The 10,963-nt window shown below is 42.3% G+C and overlaps 1 protein-coding gene across 5 annotated transcripts in view; it reads right to left on the bottom strand.

The window, feature by feature from the left end:
* The window catches only part of LOC102213353 (transcription factor COE1-like), an 86,028-nt gene that overhangs the window by 22,948 nt on the left and 52,117 nt on the right, over window positions 1-10,963 (bottom strand). For all 5 annotated transcript variants that reach the window (XM_005727853.2, XM_005727855.2, XM_005727856.2 and 2 more), the window contains exons 7-10: window positions 6,860-6,941; window positions 5,260-5,401; window positions 3,866-3,999; window positions 660-786 (exon numbers count right to left, since the gene is read on the bottom strand). In XM_005727853.2, the coding sequence (XP_005727910.1) occupies window positions 660-786; window positions 3,866-3,999; window positions 5,260-5,401; window positions 6,860-6,941 (485 nt within the window). The remainder of the gene's footprint in view (window positions 1-659; window positions 787-3,865; window positions 4,000-5,259; window positions 5,402-6,859; window positions 6,942-10,963) is intronic.

Below are 10,963 nucleotides of genomic sequence, written 5' to 3'. Positions count from 1 at the left end.
CCCCCTTGTCTGTGAATCTGTGAATGACGTCATCGTTATGGTGTGATGGAGCCATGTTGAGCGGATCAATACCAGACATCACATCACCTCCATCCATTTCCACATGTATGTGCAAAGTAACACACACACGCATGCTTTCTCTCCTTTTCCTGCACTACTCCGTTTAGCAGGAAAATGCTCACTCAAAGTCAACAATCCGGTCAGAAACGTGTGTGTTTGTGTGTGTGCGTTTAATGTGCGTTAGTAAACTGGGTGTTCTGGATGATTTCACTAATAGTTTCAGTATGGAGGGCTATAAAGAGCAGACTGTTTAATTGTAGCTGGTTTTAACGAGCCTCTGATTATGGCAACATTCTAACGAGTGTGGGTCGTTAATGTTGACTAATCTACAGTCATTAGTTCAACACTGTCTGGCCTGAGAGTGAACTACAACTCATAGATGTTATTCACACACACACACACGCACATTCAGACACAGTCTCTCTCCAACATGTACAAACACACAAATGCACATACAAAAGCTTATATATGCAAACACACATTTTCACTAACCTACAATGACAAATTAGACAGTTTTCATATTAGAAGAAGAAAAACATATTTTAATTAAGACAATACAGTAAATTGTATGTGTGTGTAACTGTGTTCTTTGAACCTACCTGTGTATATGAACCTCCCTGGTGTGCCTTTGCAGAACTGTTTAGACTTGTAAGACAGAGTGACCTCTACAACCCCAGGGATGTGTCTGGGAGGCGTCTGCACCCGGATGGCATGTGGTGTAATCAGCTAGAAAAGCAAGGAACAGAGTACCAAGAGTCAAATCACCCGAAGAATCAAGAAGAATGAAGTATTAAACATCGGGACACCACAGCACCTTTAGTTCTTAATGTTGTGCAGCTAGGTTTTCTCTATTCATGAAAAATATCTCTACTGATAAAAAAAAAAAAGATGTTTCCTTTAAATCTAGTAATTCAGTCGCAGATTTAAATAAACCTGCATACTGAAGCTTTGCTCTAAACTTTATTTTAGTTGTTGGGTTGGAGATTGATCGCTTGTTAATGATGTGAAATTGATCTCTAGCTGACCTGGTTTTATATTTGAATTTAATGCATTTTTGCATTAGTCTGAATTTGAAGGTGGCATTTGGAGCAAAACCACTGATTCCTTTTTTCATTATTAGCTAAGATTTAAAATGAGTCATAGAGTCGTCATCAGCAAGTGTGAGCACCTCTATAAAAGCAGAGGTTTTGGCAGGTTTACTGGTCCGGAGCGTTCAGGTGTGTGTTAACACAATGCCACAATCTTGCCAGGAGTGGTCTCAGCAAAGTCACCCCAAGGTCAGACCATGCAATGCTTGGGAAATTGTGAAAGTGCGCCCAAGACTCTACAGCCCTCAGTTAGCATGTTAAATGTTGAAGTTCACAACAACATGATCACAAAAACACACAGAAAAAGAAATAAAAAGTGTGGCTTGTTTGCGTCTTTCTAAAAGCCTCTGTCTAAAAGGAACATGGCAACATGGCTTAGGTTTACAAAGTTGCATCTGAACAAACCACAAGACTTCTGGAACAATGTCCCTTAGACCAACAAGACCATAATGGAGATGTTTGGCCATAATGCAGAAATACCAACTGTCAAACACAGTAGTGCAGGGGTGATGACTTGGGCTTTTCTTGCAGCCACAGGACCTGGACACCTTACAATCATTGAGTCGACCACGAACTCCTCTGTATACCAAACGTTCTAGAGCAGCGGTCCCCAATCCCCGGGCCTCAGACCGGTACCGGTCCGTGAGTCGCTTGGTACCGGGCCGCGAGAGTTGAGGCTCAGGTGTGAAATGTATGGTTTTCAGGGTTTTTATCGGTTTTCAGCGTTATTTTGTTATCGTTTTTATCGTTAACTCGGTTTTCCTTGGTCTTTTCACGTGTGTTATGAATAAATCTTCTTTTTTTGCTTATTTTAATTTGTTGTATTTATCCGCGACACCTTAAAGGCCGGTCCGTGAAAATATTGTCGGGCATAAACCGGTCCGTGGCGCAAAAAAGGTTGGGGACCGCTGTTCTAGAGTAAGATGTGGGGACATTCGTCCAACAGCTAAGTTTTGGCCCAGTTGGGTCATGCAACAGAACAATGATGGGGGTGGCAAAATGGTGCATTAGTTAGCACCCTCACTTCACAGCAAGAAAGGCTTGGATTTGAATGCACATGATGTGGCCTTTCCATGTGGAGTTTGCATACTCTGGGTTTTCCCACAGTCCAAAGACATGCATGTTACATAAACGGGTGATTCTAAACCAAGGGTGGGCAATTCCAGGCCTCGAAGGCCGGTGTCCTGCAGGTTTTAGATCTCACCTTGGGTGAACACACCTGAATCACATGATTAGTTTGTTACCAGGCCTCTGGAGCACTTCAGGACATGTTGAGGAGCTAATTTAGCCATTTAAATCAGCTGTGTTGGTTCAAGGACACATCTAAAACCTGCAGGGACACCGGCCCTCGAGGCCTGGAGTTGCCCACCCCTGTTCTAAACCGTCCGTAGCTGTGAATGTGAGTGTGATTTATTGCCTGTCTCTTTGTGTTTAGCTTGTGGTAGACTGGCGAGCTGTCCAAGGTGTAACCCACCTATCGCCCACTGACAGCTGGGATCTGTTCCAGTAGAAGACGATGGACAGAACAACGGTGCTGAAATGGCCCTAGTCAAAGTGCAGACCTCAACTCGGTTCAAATGCTGTGGCGAGACCTTAATGGAGCTGTGACATGAACTAATTGTGGTAAACCTCAATAAATGACGATGACAGAATTGCTCCACAATGATGACAGTATGTTACATGACTTAGTTTGAAATGGACCACAAGTTTAGGGTAAATAAAAAGAAAATAGAAATGAACTAAATCCTGACCTCCCAGCATCTCTGTTTATACCAGGAGGAAGATAAATCATTGTTTTTGAGCCATATTCGAGACACACTTGAACCAGTTATAACATATTTATGGATGATTTTCAAAATATCTGTTAAGGGTTTTGAAAAAGTAGACAGGATGGAGAGATACAGACAAACCCCACTTGACAAACATGTAATGACTTTCCACCGACGGACCTTTTTCAAACTGTGTTTTCTTGCTTCGAAATCAATAATCAGGTTGAGTGCAAATGAAGCATTTGGTTGGCTAAAATCCATTCGAAGGATGGAATGAGGAACGCCAAGAGAGCTGAGTCAGTTTGAACTGAACTGAGACTCTGTACACATGTTAGTGAGTGTAAGTGTGGCTCTCAACACTGTAAACAAACCCCTCAGCTCTTAACACAGACACACAAACACCCATCCATGTTTGCCAGTGTGTGTGTACACACACACACACACACACACACACACACAGAAACACTGTCGCTGTTGTTGTTGGAAACGAGCCACGGTCGCTCGGCACACACGGTGAGTGGAGTCAAAAGACAAATAAACATTCAGTCGAGGAGTGGAGCTGGGGAAAAGTATGATAGTGAGCTGTATGTGTGTGTGTGAGAGAGAGGGAGTGTTTTTGTGAGCATTAAGCTGATGGCTATCAAAATCTGCTGATTTGATCAGTATTCCAGAGAGAAAGAGACAGAGGGAGTGTGGGTGAGGAAGGTAGTGAGGGGCGGTGGTCGCTCGTTGGTGGGGACTCATTAGAGAGCCAAACCTCATTTAGACAAACATTAACACACATACACACACACGTACACACAAACATGCACTTGATCACGCACAGTTAAGAGCCTGACCATGACGAAAAGTGTGTTTTCATATTGAATTACTTCCAAAGCTCCGAAGGCAAAAACACACAGTTGAGGGGTTGAAACAACACTGGGGCAGGACGGCTGGTAAACTGACCTCGCTCCAAACCAGCATGGTACCGAAGATTACTTGGAGACCGTCGAAGAAATTGTCTCCTATGATGATGACAGTAGCACCTCCCGTAGTCCAGCCCTCACTGGGACTAATGGCTTTAATGCAGGGCGCTGCTCCTGGAGCATATAGATGAGAGCATGATTAGATCCATGAGTAAAAGGGTGAAAAAAAAGAATTAGGTACTTTTGGTATTTAACATGCATCTACAATAAACTGCAGCTGAAAAAGACATGAAATATTAACTATATTACTATTGTAAAAAAACACAAATCAGTCTGCAAACTGGAGGGGAAATCTGGCTTGAAGCGTTTTCATCCCTGTTGCATCTGCACCTCATAATTCATCCTGCTGCACCCGCGGATTCTGGCTGTGTTCCAGATCATCACACTTATTCACTGAAAACACTGCAGATTCAAAGACTGAGTCCTTTTTCAATGGGTCCTTGTGCAAAAAAGAAGGGTTTCCCCTTGTAAATAATTCTGCTGAGTAAAATGATAAACACAGGAAACGAGTGCTGAAGTATCAAGTAAAGTCTTTGGGTTCTCTTCACTTCAGTTTCAACCATTATTTATGTTTCTGAGAAGTGTTTGAGTGGGAAAGAATAGACTGTCATAATAATAGAATTTAACCAAAATTTTAAAAGAAATCACTGAAAGCTCTGAACCAACAGCAGTTAGTTTACTATTTACTCCTGGTAAAAAAGAGATTTATTTAAATGACTCGTACAAAAAACCCCAAAAACAGAAGCTCACTTCTTGTTTCACTGTGTAATTTTCCATTATCGTTGATTGAAGGTAGTTTAAAAGCATCATTTGGACGCAATCTGTATTGGTGTGTTTACAGTTTGTTGATCCCAAAGCTTGACTGGCACGAGATTAGGACAGTTCATTTCTGAAACTAATGATCTTACATGGATAAAAGCACACACAGACGGTTTGGTGTGCATCACATGACTTCAAATATAATGGATACAGTCAGCTTATGTCACTTCAATATGACAGAGTATTGTGTGTTTAAGCTCATGTGATCTAATCCTATATCATAACAACAAAAACCCGTCTGTCAAAAACCAGCTCTCATCTCAGTGTAAGTGTTTGTGTGTGATTATCAGTATGCAGCTGAATTACAACAACACCCCTTAGTCTGGGTTTGAGTATGAAAAAAAGCATAATGATATTAGACCGATACACACACACTGACACACACAGAAAGCACCACACCATGCAATGTGTGTGTGTAGTGAGTTGGATTAGCCAGATGGAGGGGCAGGAATCACCTGATAGGATTAAACCATCAACCATCTGGTGGCCATGCTGCTTATGCTCTCAGACACACACACACACACGTGCTTGCATGCGTGCACACACACTCCTTACCGTGTTCTAGGTAAGACGGCGTCCCCTCCACAGGATCGAGCCTGCGGGCCCGTCGACCGTGTTTGGAGTTGTTGTGAACGAACATGTTGTCAGAGACCGACAGGACGTGTCCCTCCACGCTCACTGTCGTTGATACGACCACCTGGAGAGAGGTAAGGGGGTGAGTGGCAGAGAGAGTTGGGTGGACAATTGAGAAAATAAGGTGATTAACGAGGAGAGGATTGGGGAACAAGGTGGAAAAGGTGGACATAAAAAATGGGTAGGGGTGGGAAAGGAGGTAGGCAGGGAGGGAGGGAGGGAGCGGGGAAAGAGAAAGGAAAGAAAAAGAAAAAAGAAAAGAAAAAATGAGGAATTATAAAGTCGGGGGTCGAGGGATCATCGCAGGGAGGAGTTAAAAGCATGAAACTGTGAAAAGCTCTTTAAATGTAACCTGTTATCACTGCTATTACCAGCACCCTCAACACACACTAAGTCACTGTACACTGTGTGTGTGTGTGTGTGTGTCCTCCTCTGTCCAATAGTTCCTGATGGGTCCGGCCCTTAATTATCTCCCAGGGAAACAGAGCTGTCTTTTCTGGTTCCACTACAATAGAGCTGCACAATTAGAGGCACAGATACCGTCACACACTTGGTGCTGGATGACTCTCTCCATCCCATCTCACTCTCACACACACAAGTCTGTACACAAGAGAGCACGCCACACACACACACACACACACACACACACACACTCCCATACTCATGTGCCACGGTAATAAATCTATCAGTATCTCCTGGGCGTCCAGTTTCTCTATTCATGCTCAAGTGGTGTCTTCCTGATTGTGTTGTGGCCTTTAGATAAGGAAATAATACTGAGTGCACTGCCTGAAATCTTATTCACAACCTTCTTTCTTTCTCTCTTGATACAGTGTCACAGGCAATGCATTTGCGTGCTGTGTCTCTGTCACTCGTGGTCCCTCAGGTTTGCAGTATGCCGATGCATACTGGGAATGTTAGACTGATAATAAAAATGGGATTTTTCAGTTGCTTCTTCCATATTCTATTTATACGCCCATTTTTCTCACTGCTTACCCAGCTTATGGTCCTGGGCAGCTGGAGCTATCCCAGCTGACACAGGGTGAGAGGCGGGGGACACTCTGGACCCCCATCTCTGTCCCAGCCTCACCTGTCAGACTGCATAATCTCTTTCTTTTTGGTTGCCATGATTTTTTTTTTAGCATCTTTCTTTTATCATTGCCAATTTGTGGCCTATCTCTCCCTCTCTCTTACACACACACACTGTGCTTGGCTCTCTTACCCTCTCCCCTCTATACCCCTGCATTGTGTGTATATTTATGCTCCAACTACTCAGGGTCAGGATCTCATGTTTCCTGTACAGGCGCTGATAGCTTATTTACTTACACAGAAACACACGCATACACACATTCCTGCGTATATGTGTTGCAGCAGCCATGCATTTGTGTCATTATGTGGTATGTCCACAGGAGACAAAGGGAAGGGCGAGAATGAGAGAAAAAAGACAGCGAGGTATAGAGAGAAGCCTCGACAAAAGAAAATGAGGAACGAATTACGAGAATGAAGAAAATCTTGCGGTTTGTACCTGGAACCTCCTCATGTCTCTCGGGTTTCCTGCATTCTTCAAACAGTTCTGGTTGCACTTGAGGAAAAACTTGAGGAAAAATCTGTGGAGACAAAGAGGATAAGGCCATATTTGAGGTTAACAGCTTGACAATAGACCAGAGTGAAGACTGCTTTCCTCCAGAATGCGAGCTCAGGCCCAGTGCAGACACATCCACATAAACAGAGAGAGAAATTAATATTTCATACTGTGTGAAAGTCAAAATGAATTTCCTTGTGGAATTTGCTTGCAGATGTAAGGAACTTTTTTTGTTCCTAAATCCACAGCAGCTTCTTTGAAAAGTCCACAAAAAGACAGCGGATGAGCACATGAGAAGGGAAGTTTTATAGTATTGTAGCAAAACTGCAGAAACTACGTGACTGTGAGGAAATCATAAGTTTGACCTTAAGTTTTACACTTTTTGTGAATTTCGGCTCTCAAAATTCTAGCTACAGCCTTCCTGCTGTTTCTGTCTTTCCATAAGTCACGAAAAAGCACAAATCCAGTTAGTGTTAAAGATAATAAGCAACTGTATATTTCTGCAAAACTTAAGATTCAGGATCTACTTTCTTAACATTAACCCTGATGTCAAGCCATTAAAAAGTGGAGCTATGTTGACATTAGGTGTTTGAAATGGGACCATATGTCATGAATCTATATTACAGAATAAATCAAACACACAGATGGCCATCAACGGCAAACAAACACATCCAGGTTGTGTTTTGTTGTGAGCCAGCTGGCCAGCCTGGCAGAAGCAACAAGGCACACTTGCACAGAAAAACACAAACACCCACACATGTTCATGTTTGCATGTGTATTTGTGTTACATCTGTGCTCCTCACAGCTCAACAGAAGCAATACCCCATCACACAGCCTCAAACACAAAGAAGACCGCCACTTCCCTTCCTCTGCACTCATGCAAAACCTTTTACTTTGCAAATATATTTTGTGTTAATAAACAGCAGATGATTGTCTTCAGTTTCACTTTAATCCGGGAGGAATTTCTTTACAGAAACAAAGAAATGAGATCAAACAGCGTTACTAGCCTAGGATGAAAACCTAAAGCACCACATGAAAATTGTAACACAATCCAATACAATATTTTTTACATTAACCATATTTGCCATTTCAAAGGTCTACAGGACTATTTACACAAACTACAGCCCTCCAACACAAGATATTTAAAGATAAGATTGAAAAAGACACCTCTATATCTCACAAAATTATTGAATATAATACTATACTATCCTATACTATAACTCCATTATAACATTAAGATTGCAGAGCTATTGCATTATGTTAGATTTCATGAAAATATGTCTGTATTATCTCCATTCCCTGGTGGCTGAGCCCGAAGCTCTGCTGTTCAAGAGGTGACAGCCCTTGAATTGGACCACCAGAACAAAGCAGAGGCATGAGCGGGCGCGTGTGTGTGCGCGCAAACATGTAGTCCACATGCGAGTGTGTGTGTGTGTGTGTGTGTGTGTGTGTGTGACGGTGCAGCACAGCCTAGTGGCAGGTCTGAGTGTAGAACTCTGCATTAACGAGCTCAAACTTCATTAGAACACTGGCGCTGGGATTCTGCATACCTAATTATCTTGACCCTTAACCTCCGGGTGACAGCCTATCACAGCGGAGGACAGCCACGGTGACCCCTGCTGACCTCCCACTGTCTAGTCCTTCTCACAACACTAGCATAGCGTTAACATGAGCGCCTCAGCTGACCCTGTGCTGTAGATCTCTGTGCAAAGGAGGCGACTGGGAGGCTTACACACTTCCCCGCTCATCTGTCTGATATACTAAAAAAAAAAAAAAAACGCAATAATTTACAAGTAAAAGACTTAAATTTCAAAGACTGAAAATAATATGGATTCAAACAAAAAACAAACCCAATGGGAAAGAGAAAAAAATTCATCTTTATAGTGTAAAACTATAAGCATTTTATTAATGTAACTCTTGCAAATGATGCTGTAATTGAAACGTCTGCTTCTGGAAACGGTAATTTAAACATAATTTGCTTCTACAATGTTGTATAACATGCATATAAGATAAAAAGTATAATAAAGGACAAAATATTAAAATAAAGACTGTGGAGTTGTTCAAAAGCACTGATCTGATGGAAGAGTATATAACGCAGATCTTACCAAGAATATCATCTCTACACATCTAGTTTTAATGCTGTCTTGGTTTTTGGTCAACACAAATATATAAGTGATATGAATTATTTATAAGTTTTTAAGAGTTTCAGACAATAGAAAAGCAGATACAATGAATTCGGGAGACACAACACAAGGTTGGATTCTCATAATCAAATGCATGTGTCTTACTCTGATAGTTAAAACAAACTGAATGGATTTTACATGCACTGTCACTGTGGTCTCATCTATAACCATAACCACAAACAACATTGTTTAAATTGCTTTAAATGTAAAAATAAACCTTGCTTTGACCTCAATGTTATCTCTGTGTAAAGTTTAGACACCATGAGTGATTTTCCCACTGCTGGTGTGAAGGGTATTACACTTTGCTACACGTATGCATCCAAGCTGGCAGTGAACTTTACAGTTCTGACTATGTGTCCCATCTCAATCAATGCATTTCCGTGCTCCATGTTTGACTTCCTCTTTTCTTTTTCTCGCTCTTGTCATAATCTCTCATTCAAGCTGGCATTAGTCGAGAATAAATAACAAGGCAGGGTCTGTCGAATTAAGTTGATTTTATATATTAAATAAATTTATCGCGGACCTTACAGCCTTCTTTCGTAAGCGTATGTTTTTTTCCTTAATGAATAAAACATAAGCAGGCTGTTGGGAACGATCAGAAGACTTCCAAGTATGAATATGGAACCATTTTATAAATGAGCCCTAGAAGTTCACTGAGGAAGGTGTGTATTCCTGGGGGTTTGGGCTTCTAGTCTACTCTTTCACTTTCCCACAGTGTCTAGCTCAATTCTGTCATCATTACTCAAGTTCAGTCATCTTCTTACCCAGCCTCTGTGAGCCAATCAGGCTGTTTCATATACTCTCCTGTCATTCTGCCTTTTAGACTCTTGCATCCTGCCTCCTCCATCTCCACCTCACACTGGTCGGTGAGAGAGCTGCCATCACCAGCAACTAGTCTCCACAGTGTCCTAGCATACCTCCTATCATCCTGCCATTGCTGAGACTCTGCTATGTTATATGTCCCAGTTCATTAAATCGTTAGTAAACTGGGACTTAGCTGACTTTTGCAGCTGACTTTTACAACAAGCCGTTGGCGCACTTGTATGTTGCATCGATAAAATGGAAGGCAGAAATAAAACCTCAGTAAGGCACTCCTCTACAGTGCAACAGGACTCCTTTAGGTGCTCTGAGTAAATGAACTTCTTTATTTCTATTTCTGCTCTGCAGCTACTGTAACAATATTTCTGCTGCAGGCTCTTCTTGCAGCTTTCTCTGTTGCTGCTCTACTGAGAAAGATAGGAACGGTTTAAACATCACCTTAATAATCACCACATCAGTATTACAGCAATAATTCCCCCCTCTCAGTGCATTCCTTCTATCACTGGCTCAGCTTATTGGTGATCTCATTATTTTTCATATTTCCATCTTCCACTCGACTCTGTCCTTTTCCGGTGTGAGTGTTTTCTCTCATTGACTGTCAAAAGTACATATTCTACATTTTAATGCAGTATGGGAGCGATCCTCTCTCCCCTTCACTTGACCCCATCTGGCCTAATCAACTGTGCTACAAAGAGACCCTGCAGCAACACGCACACACACACACACACGCACGCACAGAGACACCTTGTGTGAATTGATTGGCTGGTCCAGTCGCTGGTCGTTAAGAGGCCTCCAATTAAAATGGGCAATTATAAGGGTCTGAGTGATTGTGGGGGAGGGGAGAGCGCTCCCCTTCCCTCCTCTACTGCTCTCCCTCTTTGAGGCCCGATCATGTTCAAGTGATAACGGCGCTGTTGACCTTTGCTGCTATATTGTGAGTACCACACTCACAAAGTTGACCTGACACCAGTCCTGCCTGCTACACACACACACACACACACACACACACACACACACACACACACACACACACACACACACACAC

Source organism: Pundamilia nyererei, unplaced genomic scaffold (assembly GCF_000239375.1).
Source record: "Pundamilia nyererei isolate P.nyererei 1_Seehausen unplaced genomic scaffold, PunNye1.0 scaffold00026, whole genome shotgun sequence".
Classification (NCBI taxonomy): Eukaryota; Metazoa; Chordata; class Actinopteri; order Cichliformes; family Cichlidae; genus Pundamilia; species Pundamilia nyererei.
Note: the sequence above shows the minus strand (reverse complement) of the source record. Positions and strands in the feature narration are given on the sequence as shown.